General features: G+C 43.4%; 1 protein-coding gene across 1 annotated transcript; it reads left to right on the top strand.

Annotated features, from left to right (window-relative positions):
• The first annotated feature begins 704 nt into the window (after positions 1–704).
• On the top strand, positions 705–26274 carry LOC102410893 (cytochrome P450 2J2-like). Its single transcript, XM_044944914.2, is given in 10 exon segments — positions 705–1132; positions 6958–7120; positions 9277–9426; positions 9811–9971; positions 11725–11901; positions 13582–13723; positions 14076–14135; positions 14138–14262; positions 17791–17929; positions 22674–26274. Coding segments are annotated over 10 exon segments (1506 nt in total). The 5' UTR covers positions 705–922; the 3' UTR covers positions 22853–26274.
• Positions 26275–27376: the final 1102 nt, after the last annotated feature.

Genomic DNA, 27376 nt, shown 5'->3' on the forward strand with positions numbered 1-27376 from the left:
CGGTGCTCAGCTTTCTTCACAGTCCAACTCTCACATCCATACATGACCACTGGAAAAACCATAGCCTTGACTAGACGGACCTTTGTTGGCAAAGTAATGTCTCTGCTTTTCAATATGCTATCTAGGTTGGTCATAACTTTCCTTCCAAGGAGTAAGCGTCTTTTAATTTCATGGCTGCAGTCACCATCTGCAGTGATTTTGGAGCCCCCCCCCCCCCAAATTAAGTCTGAAACTGTTTCCCCATCTATTTCTCATGAAGTGATGTTTCAGAGTAGCTCACAATAAATATCAGGTGCTGTTGTTTTCCCCAAAGTTCAAGATGCTGGGCTCCAATACTTTGGTGAGCAGGTGACTGAAAAACACAAAGCTCAAGGATCTGTGGAGCTCTCTGAGATGCAATGAAACCAAAAACCTTAAGGCACCCTTGGTCTCAGAGAATGAGGAGCTCTCTAAATAGCAACAACAACAACAACAACAAAATACTCCAAGCCTGGCCTTTACCAAGACCCAAGTGTGTGTTCTTTCCAGAATTCCATGGAGCCAGCTGGTGGGCAGGAGGAAGGCCGGATTTCAGATGCAAGGAGTGATGCGGTGGAGATTTGGCGGGGGCGGGAGGTGCACAAGAGGTGGGGCCTGGGGGAAAGCCAGGGCTGATCTGGCCCTCCTCGTCACTGGAAGCTAGGCCACGCCAGGGGCGGGGCGAAGCGGAGTTGCGGGAGGAGGGAAGAAGAAGAGCAGGAGGAGGTGGGGTAGGAAAGCACCAAAGAGAAAGGAAAAGACCGGGTGCACAGAGGGACGGGGAGGCGGGGCCTGGGAAGCAGGCTCGCTGGGGAAGGAGGGCAGTGCTGGCAGCTGGAAGGCAGAGCCCCGCAGGGACCTCCGCAGACTCGGACCGCGGAAGGGGGGACCAGGCAGCGTAGCCATGTTGGATGCGTTGGGCTCCCTGGCGGCTGCCCTCTGGGCCGCGCTCCGTCCTGGCACTGTCCTGCTGGGGGCCGTTGTCTTTCTTTTCTTAGATGATTTTCTCAAAAGGCGGCGACCAAAGAACTACCCTCCAGGGCCCCCTCCCCTGCCCTTCGTAGGCAACTTCTTCCAACTGGACTTCGACAAGGCGTACCTGTCGCTTCAGCGGGTAGGAGCGAGCGAAGGTGCCCGCGCGTGTCCTGACCCTGACCTGCGGGACAGGGGCCAATCCGGGTACCGAGGGCGGGAGGCCTGGGAGGGGGCACGCTCTGGAGGCTTCCCCGGTGGCTCAGGCGGTAAAGAATCTGCCTGCAGTGCAGGAGCTCCAGGTTTGATCCCTGGGTGTGGAAAATCCCCTGGAGAAGGAAATGGCAACCCACTCCAGTATTCTTGTCTGGAAAAGCCCGTGAACAGGGAGCCTGGTGGGCTATAGTCCATGGGGTCGCAAGGAATTGGACACTACGGAGCAACTAACAATTTCACTTTTCTGAGGCTAAAGCAGGCACCCTGGTACACCCACTTTGAACCTCTCTCTTGACTGTAACAAGTGGCATGATTCACCGTGCTTTCTATGTGTGAAATATTGTTAACTGTTCACTGTTGAGTGTGCTAGAAAAGATATACTTTGGTGGCGGTGGTGCAGGTTTATTGTACAAAACAAAAAGTGCCTCTCGGTCCATCTAGCTGTGGGAAAAAGTTTAACTATTGAACTGTAGCTTTTCAGGTGCCTCAGTGGTAAGAATCGGCCTGCCAAGCAGGAGATGCCTGTTTGATCCCTGGGTCTGGAAGATCCCCTGGAGGAAGAATGGCAACCCACTGCAATATTCTTGCCTGAGACACCCCCAAGGACAGAGGAGCCTGGTGGGCTATAGTCCATGGGGCTGCTAAGTGTCCGACACCATTTAGGGATTCAGTGACAACAAGCACTCATCTGAAGCCTTCACATGCTGCCAGGAGCTTAGTCATCCGCATATTTTCTCTTCTGTCAGGGATCCTTGGATACAGTATGGTTCAGAACCCACTCTGCATGCTTAGTAAATGTTTTTGACTGACCAGGTGGCCCTTTGTCTCTTCCGTTTCTTTTATTGGAGCCTTGAGGGTGACAGACACAATACGGTTTTAAGTCATTTAGTTGCGTCTTATTACACATTGAGCTTCCCTGATAGCTCAATTGGTAAGGAATCCACCTGCAATGCAGGAGACCTGGGTTCAATCCCTGGGTTGGGAAGATCCCCTGGAGAAGGGAAAGGCTACCCACTCCAGTATTCTGGTCTGGAGAATTCCAGGGACTGTAAAATCCATGGGGTCGCAAAGAGTCAGACAGGACTGAGCAACTTTCTCTCTTCTCTGTTACATATTACCGGGACATTCTTTTTATAGTATGATCACATTGTCTTTTTTTTTTTTTTTACATTAATTGGTTTATTTTTGGCTTTTGCTAGGGCCTTCTCTAGTTGCTCCAAGTGGGGACTGCTGTTGGTGGCGGTGTGTGGGCTTCTCATCGTGGTGACTTCTCTTGTTGTGGAGAATAGGCTTTAGGCACAAGGGCTTCAGTGGTTGCATTTTGCTGGCTCTAAATCATGGGCCCAGTAGTTGAGGTGCTCATGCTTAGTTGCTTGTGGAATATGGAATTTTCCCAGACCAGAGATAGAACCCATGTCCCCTGCATTGACAGGCACATTCTCATCCACTGCGCCCCCAGGGAAATCTCCCACTTTGTCCTTTTAACATTATTATCCTTGGTGGGGAAAGAGAGAGTGGAAGCTATACTTTCCCTGGGAGGTTCTGTTTCCCTGGTGTGAAATGATTATGAAGAAAAGAAGTGAAAGTATTAGACACTCAGTCATGTCTGACTCTTTGTGACCCCACTGACTGTAGCCCTCCAGGCGCCTCTGGCCGTGGAATTCTCCAGCCAAGTATACTGGAGTGGGTTGCCAGTCCCTCCTCCATGGGATTTTCCCAACCTAGGAAATCCAGGGCTTCTGCATTGAAAGCAGATTCTTTACGGTCTGAGCCACCTAAATCCTCACCACTTGTCAACCACATTGCTCCCATCCCCACAAGGTTAGAGCCCCTCATCTTCAAGCTCCTCCTTCTACAATCCACTCTCAATAACGTACTCATTTTAAAACACCATTCCTCTGGCTAGATTTTCTTAGTGCTTCCTGCTGCTTCCCAGAGTTCTTATTCCTTAGGGAGCCACATGGATCCCTTCTTGTAGCTTCTTTCCACTTTATTGTCATCTCCCCTCAGGGCTCCCTAACTGTGGCCACCCTGACTTCCATAAAATTCCTTTCATCACTCAACACTATCTCAAGAATCATCAGCTGCTTCCCTGCCTCTCAGCACAGGTACCTTCCTGACAGACAGCTCTGTGGTAAGTGGTTGTGATGATTAAATAAAAGGAATGTTCAATGTTAATATAGCTTAATGTTGGTGCTCAGAATAGTTCAAGTTACCTAAGAATGCCTGGAGCACTTTCAACACAAGCCTGTATTACAAACCCAAGTTCAGATGAAGATGGCTTCATCACTTTCTGCGAGAAACACCCAATTGGTAGCACTAAGTGACAGGATTAGTATATAGAGTTTTAAAGCTAAGATGCTAAACCTGTACCTTTCTTTGAGAACTGTGTTGTTTAATTTCCAAGTATTGGAAGCTTTTCCTGTTTTCTTTCTGTTAGTGATTTATAGTTGGAGTCCATTTAGAGTCGGAGGATATATATTGTATGATTTCAACTTTAAACAAATATGTAAAGGTTGGTTTTATGACCCATGACAGATACTTGAAAAATATGTCTTCTGCTGTTGTTGTTTGGAGTATTCTGTACTGTGTCAGACCTTAAGAAATTAGTGTATCGTTTAGTGTTTCTGTCTCCTGTTGACTTTGTATCTACTAATTCTGTCAATTACTAGGAGTGGCTTACTGAGGTCTCCAACTATACTTGGACATTCAAGTCTGGTCAGTCTGGTCAGTTTGGGTCATTTTACTTTATGTATCTGACATCTCTTTTATTTGGCACATGCACATTAAAATTGCTGTGTCATCTTGGTGAACTGGCTCTTAATTATTACATAACCGCCCGTTTATCCCTGATGATTTCCTTTGCCTGAACTTTACCTGATACAGTATAGCTAAGTGCCTCTCTTTTGATTAGTATTTGCATAGCATATGCTTCTCCAGTCTTTCATTTTTAAGCTACTTATATGATTATATTTGAAATGAGTTCTTATATATAACATATAGGTGGGTCATTTTTTTCATTCTGCCAATCTCTCTTTTATTGGTGAACTTAGATCCTTTATATTTAGCACAATTTCTGATGTGTGAACAGTTAAGTCTGACATTTTATTATTTATTTTCTATTTTTCACTTTGTTTTCTATTTCTCTATTTCTCATTTCTGGGCTTTCTGTGAATCACTTAAATATTTTGTAAGAACCCCATTTTAATGTATCTGTAGTGTTTTTGAGTACATCTCTTTGCATTCTGCTTTAAGTGCTTCCTGTGAAGCTGACAGGCTATGCATATATAGCTTGTTACATCGCCTAGTGTTGTTTCCATTTTGGGCTGAGAAAACTGACTGAAAACTGTCAAGTGATTTGTGTAAGTTATTCAAAATTGATAATGGCAAAACAAGACTTGATTCCTACCCCTAGTCTCTACTTATGTTGCCTGACACTTCTTGAGATAGTAGATAATTGATTTATTCAGGGTTTCATTTATCCAATAGATATTTATGAGGTGCTTATCATATGACAGGCATAGTACAAGAGAGTATATGATGAAGTATGTGGTATAAATTTATGGTAACCAAATGAGGTGTTATTAGGTAGGTTCACTGTGAATTAGAAGCCATGGGGATAATATCTGTAGAATGTTGAAATGAATTTGCTTGAACTTGAAAGAAATGTGAGGCAAGTGGCTATATGGAGTAAAGTGGACAGTAAATTTTTAAATTGGGAGGTAACATGAGCTAAAACAAAGTGAGAAGTCAGTGAAGAAAGTGGTTGATTTGTTTGACATAAGCGGAACCTTCCTTATTTCCCCCATTTCTGAAACATTCTCTACCATAACTATATGGCTTATTATAGAAACATAAATGTGAATAACAAAAAAAATCTAACTGGACTAAGGATGAGAAGTGATAGATAATGAGGATAAATGTATTATGAGGATATAAATTAGGCTGCTTGTAACAAAAAGATCCCAAAATACAGTGGTGTGAGAATATTGAAATTTATTTCTCTAAACAAATAAGCTGAGATGTAGGCAGGAAGACCAAGATAGCAAGGCTGCTTTGCTCCACAAGGTTATCCAAATACTCAGTGCTTCTATCTTGCTGCTCTGGTCCCACAACCCTCAACATGTGTGATTTCTGTACCATGAAAAGGGGAAAGTGGGAGGTGGTGAGAAGCAGCTTTCCTTTAAGGACATGACCCAGAAGATGCACACATCACCACTACTACTCACATCCCATTGGAAGTTAATTGGAAAGTAATGTGGCCAGTTAATCCTTAGGGAGTTCCATCACTCAGCAGAAAAGAGAGAGAATATGCTTTCTCCATGCTTTCATTTAAGGATGAGACATACAGAGCGAGTTAGAGCTCTACTTTATGCCCACTGACTAGGCACTAAATCTCTGTGCCTCATTTTCTGAAAACTAGGAATACATTATAGGGTTGTTATAGGAACCAAACAAGTTTGTGAATATCAGTTTACCCCAGGGTAAACTAGCACATAACCAATGCTTACTTCTATATCTACCCTCCTCCCCTTTTCTTCAAAAATGTATGGTAACCAACTCAAGGAAAAACCAATTGTTGATTATAAATGTGGCATCACTTGTCTGACCTGATTGCCTCATGGACTTCATTCATCCACTCTCTAGCCACTGCCCCTCCATTTCTTTGTCAATACCTTATTAGAATCTTTTTGCTAAAATACACCCCCAAATATATCAATAAAAATAATTTTCTTATTGTGTTATGGTTGCTATCACCAGAATCTTAAAGATGGGAATTTGTAATAGCCCTCATTTTATTCATTTGGAAACTGAGACAGAAGATAGTCCTATCTGTCCCTTTGAACAAGGGCTTCCACATCCCTTTGCACACAGAGTCCATTCATTCCGCAGAGGCTCCCGTGGCCGTCTGCCAGGGACCCGAGAACAAAGTGACTTTCACATTGCTGTTCTCATTCTTCCTCACAGAAGCTTCTTTGGAGGGAAGGGAACACACAGTGCTGCTTGTGGGACTTTTGTTCCCCGTCCAGGCATTGAACCTGGGTCCTCAGCAGTGAAGGCCTGAGTCCTGATGTCCTGACCACTGAACCACCAGGGAATTCCCCCTGACATAAACTTTGAGGGAAGAACAGTTTTCAACCTTTTATATCTGGGAAGGTGAGGCTCATAAAAAAATGAAGTAGCTTTCCTGAGTGCTCACAGCTAGTCAACCACAGAGTTAAGATTTCCACATGTCTCCACAGCTAGTGTACTGCTCTCCATAATTCCTCTAATGAAACTTCTGTCACCTACAGCCTGCTGAGTAAGGGGACATTCTCTCCTAGTTGAGTAGATTTGATTTGCTAGGAAGTCCCTGTTCCCTACCCCAGAATTCACTAAACATATCTCTGCCTTCTCTGGTGAGTCACATGGGCTGAATTCTCTCTTTTCATTAGACTCGAAGACGCTTGAGGTTAGAGACCTTGTTTATTTTATCTTTATGCCTTATTCTCAGGACACATGTGCTCACCCAATTCAAGTATATTGAACATATAAATGAGTGTGTATAATGAATGTCTATGTCCTATAGTGTAGTCTAGATAAGAGCAAAAAAACATGGAAACAGGTAGACATATTTCCAACAGCTCAAGGTACACAGACAGACAAACACAGAGACTCCCCTCAATACAAGCCTCCTGCCAGCTCCACACACCCTCCATTCCAGGATTCAGAGACATATGCATATTCAACTGTGGCTCTTCTATTTTTCAGTTCGTGAAGAAATATGGAAATGTTTTTAGCGTCGATTTTGGTACATTTCGTTCCGTTCTTATAACTGGATTGCCCTTAATCAAAGAAGCCCTTGTCCACCAAGACCAAAACTTTGCCAACCGCCCCTTGATCCCTATTGAAAAACATATCTTTAACAATAAAGGTAAGTTTCTTGAACAATGTATGTTTGATATTCCTATGGTCCATGAAAGGGTCTCCAATAATCCCAAGGACCAGGCTTATCATATTCCTGCCCCTCTAGGAAGCTGAGTCCCCACATTTTTTTGAAGGTACCCCCTCAGGGAACCTGGCAGGGTCAGCCCTAATGTCAGGGATTTGGGAGAAGCCATGTTTTTTCAGATGTTTCCCAGTTTCTCTTTGAAACATTTAATCTATTAACTCTACATCCATTCACTCCATGAAAGCCAGGTGTACCTAGTGCTAGGCACCAATGACAGAACAGTGAGAACATACAAAATCCTTGATTGTTCTATAACTTACATACTATTAAGAAAAACAGTATCAATTACACTAATAATTTAAGGCCTCAGTGTTATGAAGATAAGAGCAGGGTTCACTTATTACAGGTATCTAATCTAGTCCTGAGACTCAGGAAAAACTTATATAAGTAAATGACATTTAATAAAGTGATGAAGCAATGCAGCAGAGGGAATAAAATGTAAAAGTTTCCAAGATGGGAAGACAGACAGTGAACTGAGGAATTGAAAGGTGGCCAGTGTGGGAAGCACAGGGATTAAATGGAGATAATTAAATGAAGATGAAGCTGCTGAGTTTGGCCAGAAATAGTTCATGCAAGTTCTTTTTAAGGATGTTGCTTTTTATCCTAATAACAGTGGAGGTTCTGAATGGTTTAAGTAGAGAAAGGAGCCATCATATTTATATGGTACATTTTAAAGACTTCTCTAAGCTGCAGTGTCAAGAATGGAATAAAGGAAGCAAGAGACTATTATAACCTTTTAGATTAGAACAGTTGGTGGCCTAGAAGAGGGGAATAGCAAGAAATGTCAGTCCAGTAGGTTAGAGCAGGAGAGTGACTGTGAAGATACATGGATTTAAGCTACTCAGGAGGCAACTCCAATAGGACATGATGACCTAGACAGAGGGAGAATGAGGTGCTGAGGTACACACCCAAGTGGGTAGGTAAAGGAAAGAAGAGAGATGTGGAGGAGGACAAAGTGTTGGCTGGCCTGGGTAGGGAGTTGTATAGAGCGAATCATGAATTCAGTCATGAATATGCTGAATGTGAAGCCAAGAGAGTCAAGCAGAGAATTGTACCTGTGTCTAGAGCTGAGAGGCAGAAAATAGGTGTTTACTGTCAGTAGATGTGATTTGAAATTTTAGAAATTGAGATTTCCTAGAAATGGAGGATAGGGTAAAGAGAGGCTTCAGACCTAGTAGAAGATAGTTAACCTAAGGTATGATAATTTCTCTGAAGTCATAGAATTACCAGAAAATTATGGAGAGTGTGGTGTCCTGGGCTCCACTGGCAGAGAATGTTTCAGAAAGAAGGGATCTCATGCTGCTGACTCATTAGGATGGGGTTGAAAAGGATCCTGAATTGAACAGCAGGGAGGGCCATTTCACTAAGGTGATGGAAGTGAAAGGAGACGTTAGAAGGAGTTGAAGAGTGCTCTGGAATGAAGAAATGGTAGGATGGTGGCCTCTCCTGTGTTATAAAATCACTGAAATTCAACTGCACACACCATACAGATTGTTTTCCTTTGCCTGTGGTGTTCTTTCTGCACAGTGTCCACAGTTTGTTATCTAGGGTGATTCTTATCTTTTTAAGATATTTAAGATCTTTTCTATTTATGGGTATTGACTCCTTCTAATCCATAAGTTCATACTTGCTATGTAGTGTAACTGCTGCTGCTGCTGCTAAGTCGCTTCAGTCCCAGTAATTAAATATTCTTATGAGACAAGTAATCAAACGACAGGCTTTGGAGTCAAGCAGACTTGAATTTGAATGCCTGTTCAGCTGCTTACTCACTCTGTGACCTAGCAGAATTTCCTTTTATCTCCCATGTCTCATTTTTCTCATCGTCAAAGTTAGGCTGTTGGTTTGGCCTAACGATTGTACCTACCTCAGAGAGTTTCTGTGAACACTAAATTACACAATGCATTAAAAATGCTAGCATGTCCATCATGACAAGCAATCAGTAAATTCAAGGGATCATTGCTTTGGAATTATTTCTCTGAATAGTTTTCAAGCACCTTAAAGCCCTCGTTTCCTCCATCTGGTACATTATCTTTAATGGGTCTTGTTGGCTCTTTTTAATGTTAGCTTTCTTTTCCCAGGATTGATCATGTCCGATGGCCATGTGTGGAAAGAACAAAGAAGATTTGCTCTGACAACTCTGAGGAACTTTGGTTTAGGAAAGAAGAGCTTAGAGGAACACATTCAGGAAGAGGCTGCCTACCTCATCCAGGAAATAGGAGAGGAGAACGGTAATCAGGTCCCAGGACAGGTGCGGTGACTGTGGTCTACTCATTCACTAGTCAGATGCTCAGTTAGAGCTCATGTGCCTGTCCTGTGCCCAGCACTGTGGGGCACTGAGGGAATGACAGTGAACAGCTAACCATGACCTGCCCTCGTGGGGGTCAAGAATTAAGAAGAAGAAGAGGGGTATTAAAACTTACTATTGGTTTTAAATCCTGGTCATCACTTCGATTTCCCAGACATTGACTAAGTACCGAGTCAGACCCTGTGCAGAGGCTGTGGACACAGTCTAGGATGTGGTTCTGTAGTCAGTGTGCCGTATGTCACAGAGAGTAGGTTCTCTGGAAAATAGAAAACCAATCTGAAGGCTCTATCTCTTCTCCTGCCTCCAGGACAGCCTTTTGACCCTCACTTCACAATCAACAATGCCATTTCCAATATTATTTGCTCCATCACCTTTGGGGAGCGGTTTGACTACCAGGATGATCAGTTCCAGGAGCTACTGAGGCTGTTCGATGAGGTGATGCATCTGAGGTCATCAACGTGCTGCCAGGTGAGCCCCTTCTCACTTCGTCTCTTGGATAAAGACAGTGGGCTAATGTCAGATACAGATGAGATGGTCTTCCTTTTGTTTTAGGCTAAAATGCAACCTTTGAAATTGACTTCACCACAAACTTGTTTAAAATAAATCTGTTGACTTTAGTGTTTTTGTCCCTGGTGGCTCAGATGGTAAAAATTCTACCGGCAATGTGCAAGACCTAGGTTCCATCCCTGGGTTGGGAAGATCCCCTGGAGAAGGGAATGGCAACCCACTCCAGTATTCTTGCCTGGAGAATTCATGCACAAAGGAACCTGAGGACCTACAGTCCAGGGGTTGCAAAGAGTCAGACACAACTGAGCTACTAACACACACACATTAAATATTTACTATCAATAAAAAACATTTCTTATGGTCATTTAAAGTACAGAATTTATTATGACAGACACGTATGCACTTACGTTTTTTTCCTTAAAAAACAGTATCGCCATCACTTTTGAGTCTCTCCTCTCCACGTTCCTCCCTAGCTCCACACCTCCGTGATCCTCAGATGTGTGTTTCTGTGCCTGACTCTCCCTCAGTACGTTGTTTTGATTCATTTGTTAGTTCCTCTTATTTTACTCTGCATAGTTTTCCACTTCATGAATGTGACACTGATTGTTATTCTCTTGAATAATGGCTTGGGGGATTGATTGATAAACACATTTCTAATTAGAGGGATTTCTAATTTGAGGGATATTATGAATAAAGCTGCAATGAATATTCTTGTTTTATGCACACTCAAAGATACACATACACACACACACACACTAGAGACAATTGCCATGAACAAATAGTAAAACAATATAAGGGAATAGGAGAAGAGTCCCAAGGGTGCTGCTGATTAGAGGATACCAGGAAAGACAGGTCCAAGTAAGTGACACTTATGTGGACATGAATGAAGTACAGGGCTAGTGTTGTACAGATTTCAGAGGAAGACCAATCTGATTGTATGAATAGCCAACGCAAAGTACTAAACATTATCATCCTTCAGGTTGTCACAGAGACCAAAGGGGCTGCACTAGAAAGACTAAGAGAGAGTAAGATGACAGCAAGTGATAGCAGAAGAGAGGACAGGAGGGTGAGAGGCCAGCTCACGTGGAGTCCAGATCAGGAGAAGAACGTAGAATTTGTCGAAATGTCATGGAAAGTCAGTGAAGTATTGAGGGATAAGCAGTGAAATGATTATGCTCTCCAGTGTCTTTCCAAGGATAATGAATTTCCTTCCGGGTCCCCAGCATACACTCTTTAGTAAATGGGAGAAACTGAAAATGTTTATTGCTGGTGTGATTGAAAACCACAAGAGAGACTGGAATCCTGCTAAAGCAAGAGACTTCGTTGATGCTTATGATGAAATGATTTATTAAACTGTTAAAGGGTCCCTCTGGCACCTCAGTGGAAAATCAACTGGGAAGGGGGTTAAGGAGAGAATCAAGGGAAATGGTGGAGGCTTTACAGCATCCAGGTGAGAAATGTTGGTGCTTTGTACTAGAATGACAAATACATTGAGTAGTGAGAAGTGGTCTGAAATTGGTTATATTTTGGAAGAAGTGCTAAAATACTTTGCCAAGAGAAAAGAGGATTGAGACAGAGAAGATGAACCAAGGGTAACTCAAAGGGTTAAGTGTAAGCAAAGAAAATATATATAAAGATACAATAGTTTCTTAGTCTTCAAGAGTGGAAAACTGGCACCCCCTTGTCTTCATGACTGTTTTGTTTTCTCCGTCAGCTCTACAATATCTTTCCAAGGATAATGAGTTTCCTTCCGGGTCCCCAGCATGCACTCCTTAGGATATGGATGAAACTGAAAATGTTTATTGCTGGTGTGATTGAAAACCACATGAGAGACTGGAATCCTGCAGAAGCAAGAGACTTCATTGATGCTTATCTCCAGGAAATAGAAAAGGTGAGAGAACCTAAGTGTTTTCCTGAGTAGTGTTCTTAAAGAACAAGTGAAAGGATTCTGCTTTCTTATGCTGCTGTGACAAATCAAACTTAGGGGCTTAAATAGACCCACATTTATCAAGGCAAGGTGTTGGCAGGGCTGGCTCCTTCAGTGGCTCTAGGGCAGAATCTATTGACTGACTTCTCCAGCGTCTCGAGGCTGCTTGTACTCCATGACTCAGGGCCCCTTCCTCCATCTTCCAAACCATTGATATATCTTCTTCTCTGCCACCATCCTCATGTGGTCTCTTTATGTTCTTCTTGCCTCCTCTTATAGAGACTCTTGTGATTATAATTGAAACACTGGGATAATCCAGGATAATCTCCCCACAAAAATGGACAATTTTTATGGCTCATTTTTCAGCCCACCACAGGGGAAGGATATAGAGATTAGAAATATCATTAGCTCAGAATTGATGATACAATTAGAAATAAAAATATTAGTGTAAGAGTAATTGACTTGAGGTCTTTGAAAAGCCCAAACAACTGCCTTTTCATTGTTCAGTCTCTGTCTTCTAGCTGAGTCTGAAGTGCCTGTGCACAAAAGGATGAAGAACCATTGTTACACTATTGCTTGGGCCAATGCCCAGTCTCTCGCCCCTTTCTTTAGCTCCCTAGTACAGAACACAAGTGAAGCTGAGGCAGAGGCCAGAGTTAAGCCTGAAGTGGAGGGACATGTGCCTCTTCCCACATCCTCATCTCATCCACTTTCCAATATTATATAGGAGAAGCAAAAAAAAGGCTAGTTTGTATATATATCTTTTAACATAGTGAACCCCCTGGTTAATACTCATCACTGCATCAGTGTTATAATTTTTTTCTCATTAGATTGTTCATTCCTTCTCCTGGAGTTAAAAGAATGGTGCATTTTTTTCCCATCTCCTCTCTTAGTTCACCTTACTCTTACAACGTAGATAGAGGCACTGATTCTTCCTGAGAGAAAGAGACTTTACTTGCTATGAGGTGTGCAGGTGTGGGATCACACACAGAGTCACATGGACACACTGAAGCTCTTGGAGGACGGTGGTGAAGACGCTGGGGTGCCATGAGGAATGACTGTTTGAATCAGAGAAGTTTAACTGGGGCGATGTGAGAATTGTACTTGAGAGAAATGCATTTTATTCTTTCTGGTATCAATACAAACACTTGTTGAAAATTTGTTATGTGCCCTTTCTACTCACATAATCTACAATATAACTTTAAGGGGTGAGTGTTATTATTTCTATTTTATGAATCAGGAAAGTGAAACATAGACAGGCTGATAAGTTTGAGGTTTAGTAACCTGGCCAAGTTGTACAGATAGTGAATGATGTGGCTAATATTGGAACTCAAGACTGTTTTTCAAATGTAATAATAGATTCTCCCAAGTTATAGAAGTAAAATAAATTTATTGTCTCAATTTTCATCCACCAGAGCTAACAGAAGATTCTAGCACTTGGGGCAGGAGGATGCTAATTATACTGGAGTAATAAGTCTCTGCCTCCTGAGATGACCAAAGGGAAAGCCATTTCTCCTGGGGAGGGAGTGGTCTCTCCTCCCATGTTCTGTCTAGGATGAACCCCTGTTCTGTCTAGGATGAACCCCTCTGTGTTGTGGCAACTAAGAACCGTCTCAATAAACCAATAATCACTGTGCTTTCTAGCATAAGGGCAATGCTGCTTCATGTTTCCATGAAGAAAACCTTATCTACAATACCCTGGACCTCTTCTTTGCTGGAACAGAGACAACTTCAACCACCTTGCAGTGGGGACTGCTCTACATGGCCTTGTATCCTGAAATCCAAGGTGAGCACATCAGGGGGTAGGCCTGGGTCAGGTCAGAATACTTCCCTAAATTAGTTCATGTAAATCTCAGTATTCCTAAAGGGTGCTATTTGATTTATCCTCACTATTAAGAAGAGTAATCTGAGGCTCAAAGAGCTTCAGAAACTCACAGCAGGAATGTTGTCCAGCAAGAATTTGCCACCAGATTTGTCTCACACCAGGGCCTACTTCCTACTCACATAACCTCCCTGAAGAGCTAGTCTGGAGAACCTAAAATAGCCATTTTGATCCTGGTTATTCCATTCCTTAGCTTAACCAGGCTTAAGAAAAATTATGGAATACTAGAATAATACAACCTCCTCTTATTTTCCAGAAAAAGTCCAAGCTGAGATTGATAAGGTGCTTGGCCGATCTCAGAAACCAAGCATGGCCGCGCAGAGTCCATGCCCTACACCAACGCCATCATCCACGAGGTGCTGAGAATGGGAAACATCATCCCTCTGAACGTGCCCCGGGAGGTGGCAGTGGACACCACCCTAGCTGGATACCACCTGCCCAAGGTAATTAGGGCCTCTCTCATAGCCTCAGGTCTCCAAGTTCATATATGTAAATGGTTGGAGTCTCAATGGGAACTGTGATGTGTTTTCTTGTCTTAGGGAAGCACTTAAATAGGGAGAGAGATATATTAATATTATTGCTGATGTAATAGTAGAATTTTTTTTTCCTGTGGGGTTTTTAGAACATTAGTTCAAAAAACCGTTAATAGGTGTTGTGGGAAAGTAAGGGGATTCCTAGGTCAAACATGTTTAGGCAAAGATTTGCTGTTTTAGATTTGAGATATCTCAGTGTCTTAATATGTGATGTGCATTGTTAATTCCTGTGGGGAGACAGCAGGCAGCAATTCTCAGTCAGACTTTGCCGTGAGGTCCTTTTCTTTGCCTTGGGAGAGCTTCTCACAGGATATGGACCTGCCACATGTATGTTGGAAAATTCTGCTTCACAATCCTGATGGTTTAGAATATTGAAATATGAATAAATATTTGAAACCATCTGAACCAAAATCACATTAAAGTGATGTTTCTAACATAATATCCCCAAATGTATTTTTCCAGCTCTGATGTACATACACCCTCTTGATGGGACTGCATCTCAAGGGGAAACAATCCAAGTGCGTGTAGTACTAAATATCAGAAAAGGAGAGAAAGGAACGTGTGCTTTTTAAGCAGTAATTATGTGGCATTGGTTTTCCCTGGTGGCTCAGACTGTAAAGAATCTGCCTGCAATGCAGGAGACCCACATTTGATCCCCGGGTCGGGAAGATCCCCTGGAGAAGGGAATGACAGCCCACTCCAGTGTTCTTGCCAGGAGAATCCCATGGAGAGAGTAGCCTGGCGGGCTACAGTCCATGGGGGTTGCAAAGAGTCGGACACGACCGAGCAACGAACCCACATATACCATGTGCCATTGGCTGCTCAGGTTCTCTCAGAATATCTGTATTGGTCCTCAGAATAATTTTGTTATCCTCATTTTACAAATTTGAACTTCAAGCTGAGAGAGTTACTAGTCTTTTAAAGACTTCTCAACTACAAAATGACCACAGTTGGGTTCCAGAAACAGATTTTCTGATTCCCAGGCTCATCTTTTTCTGTTCTACACCAAGTTCTCTCCTCAAGGGTTACTTTACTTTGCCTTTAAAAAAGCCTCCCTGCAATTATTCTCTGTGGGGCCCTGTCCTCACAAAGGCAATTCTGTTCTCATTCTGCCCACCACTCTTAGGACCTCAGCAGACAGCTCTCCTGTGCCCCCGAGTGCCCTCTCTGCACACTGCACATTCACAGTTCTTTCCTTTCTCACTCCTTGGTCCATCTCTGTGGATCCATTGCAGTTTGTCTGAGTTCCTCTGTGTGTGGAACCTGGGGCTGATATCAAGGCAGAACAGTAGGAACTTCCCCATTGCATTCCCCTTTGTCCCCATCCTGCAGAGCTGGGAAAAGCAGCTATTCCTGCAATGATTGCGTTTACTCTTCTTTTGCTGATTGACCATTTTGTGGGTGAAATCTGAAGTCTAAATGACTTCACAGGTTATCTTTGTATATTCGTACCAATTAATTTAGTTCCCAATAACCATTCTAAGTCAATAGACTGGTCATAACAAGTTTTCTTTTCTGATGTAGCATTCTGCAGGCCCAGGAAGCCAAGTAAAACTGAGTTTTAATAGCAGCTCGAATAATCACCGTGAGGGGTGGCATGCGCAGTGCTTCCCCACGCTTCTCTCAGCCCCAAGCGGAGGAGTTCTGAAGCACTGGCTTCCAGGCCTCTGCAAGCAACCCTCTAGGAGCAAGTGATACTAGACTAAATGCAGAGGAAAAGAAGATAGGGCATTGGGTGCTGAGGAAAGGCAGGTACTTGCTGAAGGATACACGATGAGAATGCTCCTCAAATTGGGTAAAACTTAGGTCACAGAAAGCTAGGTCCTGGTTGATTAGCTCACAATGGTGGAGTAGAAGGACTTGAACTTAACGTTCTTATGCAAACACAAAAACCACAGATATCTTCTGAACAACCACTGACCAAAAAAAAAAAAAAAAAAAAAGAAACCTACCAGAAAAGATAACCTACATCCAAAGATGAAGAAGCCACAGCAAGATGGCAGGAGTGGCACAATTAGGATAAAGTCAAGTCCCATACTCACTGGGTGGGCGTTGCGCAAACAGGAAGCCAATTACGTCACAGAAATTCTGCCACAGAAGTGGAAGCCCTGAGCCCCATGTCAAGTGCCCCAGCCTGGGGGCCTGACAACAGGAGGAAGTGCCCCCACAGAACCTAGCTTTGAAGACCAGCAGGGTTTGATTGCTGGGATTCCACAGGACTGGGGGTAACAGAAGCGCCACTCTTGGAGGGCACACACAAGGTGGTGTGCACCCCAGGACCCAGGAGAAAAAAGCAGTGACCTCGTAAGAGGCTGGACCAGACCTACCTGCTAGTATTGGAGGGTGTCCTGGAAAGGCGGGGGGAGCTGTGGCTCACAGCAGGGACAAACACACTGGTAACTCCAGCAAGTACTCATTGGCATGAAGATACCCAGAGGCTGCCATGCAAAATGGCATGGAAAGGAGTGGGGACAAATGACAGATTGAGAAATTGAAAGAGGCTGGATGTAGTGGGAGTGCAGGTAGAAGGACAGTGGCTCCAACAGGGCAGGTGATGTGTCCTTAATCTGAGAGTGATGGGAGCTCTTGAAGGCTGTCTGTCAAGTGCCAGGTATGGTGGGTGGACAGGACTAACATGATTAAATCATGTCCCAGAGCTAACTCTGCTTTCATTGTGTTGAGAACATCGAAGGGGAAGAGAGGATATAGAGTTGTAGTCAGAGCTACTGTAGGAATGTGTGGACAACCAAGGTAGTACCTTGGACCTGGCAGTGGGCATAATGCAGGTGACAGAATCAAGAGAAATTTCAAGTAAAATTGACCAGCCTGCCTGAAGGACTGGATGAAGGCAAAAAGGAGGAAAGGGAGGCACTAAGGAGGACTCCTGAGTTTCTTGCTGTATACCAAAAAGGATAGTGGTTCCTTCCACTGGGTGACCTGATTCTATCATTAAACCTTCTGTGGAATGTGCTAGATAATGGAGGGAAGAGAATGGAGGGAGAAACTTAGATGAATGAAACATTTTTGTTATATAAACTGCCATAGTTACCACTTCACTGAGCAGCTGGGTTGATTTTGGTCCAGAACTGCTTGCCCACTGTCACATGGTTCATACCTGTTGCATACATGTTCATTGAATCATATGTGTTCCCTCCCAAGATCAACACTGAAAGGTCCCTGCAGAGATGCATTCTGCACTAAGAGTAGTCATACTTCCCTGATCAAATTCCCAACACACAATTCCAGTCCACAATTTTAAGCTGACCCATGGCAAAGAGCTGAGTCGTAGGGGTTGGGCTCTGAAGTAACTGGCTTGGGGAGTTTGAGGGAATTTGGGGTGCCGTCAACATTGATATAGGAGACTGGGGGGCTGCTGCCCCATTTCACACGTGTGTTGTGTGTGTCATGTCTAGCATGAGTCTTTTCTGCCTTCTCCAGGGCACCATGGTCACGACCAACCTGACTGTACTGCACAGGGACCCTGCAGAGTGGGCTACCCCTGACACATTCAATCCAGAGCATTTTCTGGAGAATGGGCAGTTTAAAAAAAGGGAATCCTTTCTGCCTTTTTCAATAGGTGAGTAGAAAAAAATAGGAGTGCGGGAACCCAGAGTCTCTCTCTTTACCCTTCCCTACTCTTCTCCTTGTGAGGCTTTGCTCTAGTTGGAATGTCTCTAGATTGCCCTGCCCAGCATGACTCACCCTTGCTGCAATTACATCTTAGGAGTCCCTGGGTGGAGCATCACGAGGACTCATGCCCTTACTTCCTAAGCCCTGCCTTGACTCTGGTGGAGATTTCACCATCAAGTTGTTCTGTCCCCAGAACACCAGAGACAGAAGCTTAGCCTCTGCCTGTTACCCACAAAGAAGGTTAAAACCTCACCATCTTCATAGAGCTTTAAGTTCCATGATCCTTTTAGGGCTGCCCACTCACAAAAATAAAGCTATTTTCTAAGAAAGAGGTTGGAGGAGGTTCCGGTAAAGGGGCCGCTTCCTTATCATTATGGGCATCACAAGTGACTCTGGGTGCCATGGACTTAAGTAGATGAGGTTCTACTCTATCCGTTTTCTGATGAGGTCCCTTTGCCTTTTTAAATTCTAATAACCCTTTAAAAATCTAGTTAATACATTTACATGGTGCACAACTTGAAATGTACAAAAGAGAATGCAGAGAAAATGCTTTCTCTCATGTTTCCCAGCCTGCCTGTTAAAAAAGGGTGTTTTAACTCATAACAACGTGAAATGAGTAACAAAATTCTCCATATGTACCAGATAACGAGTTAAGTATGTTGCTGACATCGTTTCAAATAATTTCCCAAATCCTTAATTCTATAAATGTTTCCTAAGCACCTATTTTGTGTCAAGCATTCAGCCTGGAGGATATGACAGTGATCAGGTAGCGGGGGAAAAACAATGCAACTCTCATGGACCACGTGTTGTAGTGTAACCTTACATGGTTCAAATTCCTGTCACCACATTGGGGTTAAGGAAGGAAACTGAAGCTTAGAAGGGCCAACTGTGGTATCTACAGTAATAAAGCTCATAGAAGCAGAGCTAGAACTCAGTGTTGAACATGTTTATCAAATACTGAAGCCTGTGCTCTTCCTAGCAGTGTCTTCTTTAAAAAATAACTAAATGCTAGTGAGTTAACACTCTAAAATTCAGAGTAGTTTTTCTAATCATTAAATTAAATATAGATTGATTATCTGCAACAGTATAATTTTGCTGATCATGACACAAAGGCACAGTAAGGGAGGGACTGGAATTTGAACCCACATAGACGTGATGCAGAGCCCAGGTTTCCTGCTGTAGGACTCTGTCCTGCGTGTATCTAGACTGATTCTAATTAGATCTTCTATGTCTTTCTTACTCTCATTCTATGCTACCATTGCTCATTTTGACAAGTCACTTTCCAACATGAAAGCAGACATGAGATGTAGGAAAACCTTTCAGTCTTCCTGTCTACAAGAGCTTCCAATTTCCTATTATAGTACAAAGCTTCAGGTGCTTTATTTAAGTATGAAATTATTCTGGCCTCATTGGTTTTGTTGTTATTGCTGTTTTTATTCAAAGTTGTATCACACTCTTCTAATTATAGATTTCATTGGCAAGCAAATTGTTTTATTTACTACTTTGCTAATGCTAAGTCACTTCAGTCGTGTCCGACTCTGTGTGACCCCATAGACGGCAGCCCACCAGGCTCCGCCATCCCTGGGATTCTCCAGGCAAGAATACTGGAGTGGGTTGCCATTTCCTTCTCCAATGCATGAAAGAGAAAAGTGAAAGTGAAGTCGCTCACTCGTGTCCGACTCTTAGCGACCTCATGGACTGCAGCCTACCAGGCTCCTCTGTCCATGGATTTTCCAGGCAAGAGTACTGGAGTGGGGTGCCATTGCCTTCTCCGATTTACTACTTACAAAAACCCAATTATTAGCAGTTAAACATAAAGGGATCAGTATCTAACTTGCAATATAAGGAAATTAGGATTCAGAGAAAGTTGTTTCTCATCCAAGGTCATCTGCCCAAGGAATTGGCAGAAAAGGGCCAAAGACTCAAGATTCTGGTTTCTTTTTAAATTTTTATTGATGTATAGTTGATTTACAATATTAGTTTCAAGTGTACAGAAAAGTGGTTCTGTTATACATACATTTATATCTTTTTTTCTACTTTTTTTCCCCTTACTGGTTATTACAAAATATTTAGTATAGTTCCCTGTGCTATACAGTAGGTCCTTGTTGGTTATATTTAAGTTCTGATCTAGTGCTCTTGCTAACACAATTAGAATGTTACTTATTTTCCTAAAGTAACTTCCATTTTAAGATTCACTGAGTTCATATTTATATATATTGATCATTATATTACTACATAATAAAGTCAAGAACTCAGTTACTTAAAATAATATGTATTATTGCTCCCAAGTCTACAATTGAGCCTGGGAGCTCGACTGATCTTAGCTGGGCTTCCTTGCCTGTTTGGAAGGTCAACTGGCTGAAGGCTGATCTAAGATGACCCTGGCTGGGACAACAGGGCTCTTTTCTAGGTTTTTTCCTTCCAGCAGGTTAGCCCAGCTGGTGTACTTGTGGAAAATATGACCACAGGTGGGAGAACAGAAGCACGCAGTGCCTCCAAAAGGCCTAGCTGGGAACTAGTGACCATCACTGCGACTGCATTCTGCTGCCCATGCAGATTATAGCCCCAGTTCAAAGGAAAGGGAGAACAGCAGAATTTGGGGGAAAGAGCTATGAATCCCATTGCAAATGATGGGGGTACAGGGCGAGGGTAGAACTTGGAGCCACTGTTGCAATCAAGAGTTCTCACAAGCTGTCTTTCTGCCTAAGAGTCAAATCTAGAAAAAGCAAGCATTTGGGGGATACTCTCAGCTATTACAGAATGAGGGCTAGCTGCACACAGCAGAATATAGAAACCTGAAAAATGCACTGAGTCACAAAGTCAACACAGCTGTCAGGTTTTTCACACCATACTCCCATCTTCGGGCACTGTTGCTTTGCCTCATTCTTGATCCAGCACTTGGTAAAGAAAACTTCCTTGAAGGAATGGGATGTGGAAAGCTCCTTCCCTTCTCTTGGAAAGATGATCAGGTGTGGAATTAGGATGTATGCACAGTCAACTATCATTGCAAACTTGTATTTTCTTCATGTAAGGTTTTCCCCTTTGATCCAGCAAAACAGCAAACAACTTCTTGAAAAACATGAGTCTGAATCCTCATTTTCAAAAAGAAATAACTGGATCATAGGAGATAAGATTAGAAAGATCTTTTTTCCAAAGCCCTAGGCCAGTTCTCTCATTCCTAGTGAGGCAACTGACCTGGTTAGTGATGGCCAGCTAGTGGAAGCACCAAGGAGAAGGCCTATGTTTCCCGTAGTCCAGGATGAAGACTTGAAGTAAAGTAGCCCTACTTTTCATGATTTATAAATCATGTCTCCTGTCTCACTGGTATCCTTTCCCAGCCACATACTGTGGTTAGGAGAAAGATTACTTCACAAGTTTGACAAGTGAGAATTGTTTATGTTGCTGAGAAAAATGATTTACTCACAGCCCAGAGCTGGGTCCTGACGGAACCAGTACTGTAACACTGCTTCCTGACTCTGTGGGTCCAATTTTGTCACAATATCTGAATTCTTGTAGGAAAATCTTGGGTATTTACAATACAACTAATTTGGTATCGTTTGAACCAATTTCTTCATTGTTCCATTAGTGATGGATAAAGAAATCAGAATGAGAGGAACAGAAATGATTAGACATGTGCTGGTGAGAAACACAGAAACAGAATTATATAAAAATGACATAATTCTGAAGCATATTTCGATTTATTAAACACTTGTGCAGCTACTCTCTGATTTTATTTCCTCAACAAGTGGTTTCAGGCAGAGGACACAATGGAAGCATGCTGCATTACTGCTTTCCAAGAATATTTCATTACTTGGGGAAACATGAAAAAGCAGCACCCAGAATTAACTACAGAGGGTCGTGCCAGTGAGGGTGTACAGCAGAATCTTTTCAAAGACAGGTAGGCCATATGTCAAAATGTTAACAAGGGTTTTGTCTGGATTATAGAATTACAGACATCTTCTATATTTTTCATACATTTTCTTCATTTTTCCAGTAAACATGCATTACTTAGGGAGAAAGTAAGTTATGAAAACATCCACAAGAGAGATGGTGGTAGAGCCCTGTGTGGGGTGTTGTAGCCCAAGTCAGGGAGGAAAACATCATGAAGGGGAAGGGGTGAGGGAAGCCTGGAGCAGGTGAACACAGGTGGGATGAGGTGGAGTCTTACTTCTATCCTATGGGCAGTGGGGGTGGGGTCCTGTGGCAGTGAGATTCCCAGTTATTAAGGCAGGAAACCTGCCATAGGGAAAAGCGCCTCCTGCTTGAGAAACTTTGACATTCATTTGCTTATACTTTTCATCAGTCGTCTTCTGAAAATTGAAAAAAAAATGCAAAATTTTGCTTTTTGTCTGCTTTTGTCCTTATCATTTGCTAATGGATTTTTGAAAGACTTTTGACTTGACAACATTTCTAGGTCAACCCAACCCCTCGTTTGTTTCATCCACACTCTGTACCTTCGTCCTGTGCCTCACCAGTCTGATCCTTGAAGGCGCTGGAGTGTGTGATTGTGGAATGAGCTCCCTGGACTTAGGTTACACCAGGTGGTTGTGATCAAATAAACAGTGCATAAAGGCCCAGGGCCAGGCAGGCCCTCACTTTGCTCAGGTTTTACAAGATGTGGTGGAAGATTTCCATCCTTTTGGGGCACAGATACCATCTGAGGAGGTAACTCATCTATTTTTGTCTTTTAGGAAAGCAGATGTGCCTTGGAGAACAGTTGGCCAGGACTGAATTGTTTATTTTCTTCACTTCACTTCAGCAAAAATTTACTTTCAGGCCTCCAGAGAATGAGAAGCTGAGCCTGAAGTTCAGAATGAGCATGACCCTCTCCCCACTCAGCCACCGCCTCTGTGCTGTTCCTAGGGCGTGATGTTGCAAGGAGGGGGAGGAAAGCTGGAAGAATGGGCGTGTCCCCCCAAGGCAGGGGCCCTGCTCGGAAATGAGGGAGCTGCATCCAGAGCCTCTAGGACAGGTCACAGGAGCTGGACTCAGACGGAACTGGATCCAAACCCCAGCTTTGTCATCTTCAGTGGAGCCTTAGGAAATCAGTTACTTTGTGAGTGATTTGCCATTTCATCTAGGAGATTTAATCAATCTTGAGCACTCTTTGGAAGGACTGATGCTGAAACTGAAGCTCCAATACTCTGGCCACCTGATGCCAACGACTGATTCATTGGAAAAGACCCTGGTGCTGGGAAAGAGTCAGGGCAGGAGGAGAAGAGGGCGACAGAGGATGAGATGGTTGGATGGCATCACCAATTCAATGGACATGAACTTGGGCAAACTCTGGGAGATGGTGAGGGACAGGTGTAAAGTACAGAGTTAGAGTAGGTGAGGTTCAGAAAAAGAATGAGACTGGCACTCTACAGGAACAGATTACCTTTAATGAGGTGAGAAGGGGCAGCAGTCAGATTATCGAGCTGCTGCACTCATCTAAGAAAAGAGTAAGTATATACAGGCATGTATGTAGAAAGCCCCCTTAAGGGGACCTGTTCTTCTCCAAGGTTGCTGGGAGTAGTTATCTCTTAAAACAGCTTGGGCAAGGAGTTCTGGAGATTGGCCAGAGGCTGGGCCAGCTTGGAGCTGGGTGTAATCAACCTAATGTCTATTTTTCCTTCGGGTGAGAGAGTTCTTTGTTTTGCCTAGAAAGGTGGGGAGGACCTGGAGGGGAGTTTTACTTCCAGGTTACCTTGAGCCATGCAACTTTCCTTCATTCCAGGCTTTAAGGAATATATATAAAAAGAGAAAGAGATGTGGCCGCCGTTAATGTTCAGGGCTTCTTCGTGCTGATAAATGAGAGTCAGGGGTTTGTAGTCTGGGAGGAAGGAAGTCTAAGTCCCATAGTGTTGATTTTTTATTCTCGCCATCAGGGTTTCAAGCAAAAGAACAGTCTTGACTTGGTCTCAAGAGATGGCCCGAATCCGTTCTTGGAGAAACCTTTGAAAGAGATTGAAGAGACAGGGTCTAAATAAAAGGAATAAAATGATAAGTACCAATGGTCCCAAGAAAGGGAGTAACCAAAGGAGGGCCTGTTGGAACAGGTTTTGGGGAGTGTAAAGGTTTTTTAACTCTTTTTTGCAGTGTTCAATTCTGCCTCTAAGTTCTTTGACTTTGCCCTGGAGTATGCCTATTTCGTTAACAAAATAGCAGCAGTCTTACCCTAGAAAAAGGCAGGTCCCTCCCTTTTCTGTGGTGAGAAGGTCCAGGGCTCGCCTATTTTGTTGGGCCACAGAAGCCAATGAGTTAATTTGTCTTTGGACTGAAACGAAGGACTCTGCTGCTTGCTCTATATCCTCATTAAGTTCTTGGGACAGTTTGTAGTAAAAATGGGCTGAGGTTGAGATGCCCCCGATGCCAGTGCCTAGGGCTGCTGCTATGTCAGTCCCAATCAGGAGGGGCTATGACAGCTCGTCTTTTTCTGTGGGAAAGTTCCCCTTGGGGGTAGACTATTTGTTCTACTTCTTTGAGGAATGTTAGACCTGGGGTCAGGAAGACCATGATGCAAGGTCCAAGGGGATCAAGGGGGAGACATGAATATGCATAGGTCCCACAGAGAATGAAGATTCCTGGATTGGTGCAATTATTTGTGCTGTTCCAAAGAACCCAAGTGGAACAGAAGGAGGGAGCGGAGTTTGTAAGACCAGTGTAGTTGGGACAAGAGTAGTTGATACAGGTTAGGTTTGAAGAGGCTGAGAGTCGGACATTGTCAGAGACTGGCCCAATGAGTTGTGTGGTTTTTTTGTTGGGAAGGAGAGATATAGTTGTTCTGTGACAGCCAGGTTGAGGATAAGGGAATTGCTATGTGCGGTGAGGGAGACAGTGACATGTATATCCAACACTGGGATGTTTGTTGTGTGTACAGAAGAATTGGAAAGAAGAGTTGAGAAGGCAGGTAAGGTGTTGGTTACCAGAGGGAGGTTTTAGGAGAGGCCGTAATTGGGAAAGGAGGTCGAGGCGTTTATAAGGCTCAGGGGTCACCTGTAACTGGGAAATTAAGTTGTTTATAACTTGTTTTTTTTTCTTTTCTTTTCTTTTTTTATTTTGATCTAGTATCCCACCCCCGTCTGAGTACCCCCAGTGGGTAATGGGATAGAAACATATGTTTTTTTTCCATTTGGCTTATGGCAGGTACTCACGAAACTTCCTCTCTTTTGTACTTTAACAGTGAATAGGATATTGGACTGTCTCCCCCCGAGGTTCATGGTGCATGGTCTTGGAGCCCTATTATAACATGAGGAATGAACACAGGAATAAATGTCTAAGCAGGGGCAGGGACTAGCCAGAAGGCTGGGAAGCACAGCAAGGATAAGGAACAGAGAAGCCATGATTCTGTTAGTTAGGCAGTGCAGAGGAAATAATACCCTATGAGTAGAACACAGCTAACAATGTAGGCGATACCAACAGAAAGACGAAGGATAAGTGACCAGTCCTGAGGGGAGATAGTTATTAGGCCTATAGCAAGGACTAAGATTAAGAGTGCAGTTATAGTGAAAGAGACGGGAAGAGGCCAGTCAGGGCGAGGGGCAGAAGGTCCCAAGTTGGTGGTTGCTTGAATCTGAGGAGGAACAGTGTTCATTAGGATGTAGAATGATGTAGAGAATGAGAGTAAAGAAATCAGTTTCTTCTGGAGTCAGGTTGTAGAAGGTTCCCTGAAGTCACAGTTGAGATACTAGCACGGTCAGGTCTTCGAAGGAGGTTCCTGTCAGGGCACTGGTCCAGAGGTCTTGTAGTAGTTGGGTCAGGAACAGCTGTAGGTTAAAGAGTGTCCAGGTTATTCAGTGTATTCTTGGATGGTTGACAGAGGTTGTTGCCGGGTGATTTTTAAGGAGGTAGGTCCAGTGAGAGAGACCTGAGAGGGGTCAGTTAAGGAGGGCAGCACAGGATCAGAAGTGACCTATTTTAGGTGAGAGAGGTTTACCCAGGAGGTGACTCCAGTGGGTAATGGGATAGAAATATATGGGGCTTTTGTGTTTTTTTTTTTGGCAAAGGCAGTTTAATGTCTTAAGAAACTTGTATCATGCACAAAACTCTCTTCTACTTGCTGCTGCTGCTGCTAAGTCGCTTCAGTCGTGTCCGACTCTGTGCAACTCCACAGATGGCAGCCCACCAGGCTCCCCCGTCCCTGGGATTCTCCAGGCAAGAACACTGGAGTGGGTTGCCATTTCCTTCTACTTGCCACAAACCTTTTTTACACTTTCTGTATTCATCACTTTATTTGTCCATTCATAGAACAGCCAATCTATAAGCCATACTTCCTTTTTCTCTTAATAAAATGTAATTCTATTTCTTATACCTTTTTTAGTGAAAACATGCATCTTTCTTTCAGAAGCCATGAACTGTTGTTTAGCTCATTTATAAATTAACCTCAGCAATATTATCCAGAGACAAAGACATACACTGAGACATACATGTATCCAGGCACACAGAGATCTCACAGTTTTCTCCTTTAAGATTTAAAAGATCTCTTTGCCCTCTTTTTTTTTTTTTTGGCTTGAAGTTGTACTAATCTGTCTAAGGCTGACATCTCAGGCAAAGTGGGTTGTCTGTTTCGATAATGTGATAAGAGTTAACTATAGGCTTTTGCCAAGGCATGTTTCTATTATATCAGGGTTGGAGCTGTTGGGTCAGGAACAGCTGTAGGTTGAAGAGAGTCCAGGTCATTCATTGTCTTCTTGGACGGTCAACAGAGGCTGTCGCGGGTGACTTTTAAGGAGGTAGGTCCTGTGAGGGAGGCCTGATAGGGGTCAGATAAGGAGGGCAGCGCAGGATCAGAAGTGACCCGTTTTAGGCGACAGAGGTGTACCCAGGAAGTGACCTTCTCGAGTTTAGCTGCAGTTGGGATAAGCAGGATAATTTTGAATGGTCCCTGCCTGCTGGGAGCTGGCGAGAGGCACTCCACTCATGACAAAGGTCATGAGAAAGGAGGTTCGGCATACGCAAAGGCGGGATCGAGCCTCAGGAGTCCCCCTGGATATTCTCGAGCATCTACCCCCCAAAAACAGAGTCTGCCTACTTTATTGCTTTGTGCTCTCACCTCTGACTTTACTGGGGGCTGTCCCCCACCACCATCTCACTCTCTCTGACAAAGAGTTAACTTACAGCTCCAATTAATAAAGTTCCTGGGCATTAGGAGTCTTTAAATCTAAACCCCTCAGATAGCTCTCTAACTCGCCTGACAAGTTTACCCGGACTCCTACAGCTATGCATACAATTGTTTCCAGTCTCCCAGCCTCAAGAGGCACAGGAAGCTTAAGATATTCAAATAGCTTAGAGCCTCTCAGAGAGTTAGAAACTGTCAGAATAAAACTAGTAAAAGATTTTATTGATGAGCCAATGCTTGCTGCCAAGTTTCCACATCCCCTGAATTGTATCCTTGAATGTGTATTAATTAATA

Source organism: Bubalus bubalis, chromosome 6 (assembly GCF_019923935.1).
Source record: "Bubalus bubalis isolate 160015118507 breed Murrah chromosome 6, NDDB_SH_1, whole genome shotgun sequence".
Classification (NCBI taxonomy): domain Eukaryota; kingdom Metazoa; phylum Chordata; class Mammalia; order Artiodactyla; family Bovidae; genus Bubalus; species Bubalus bubalis.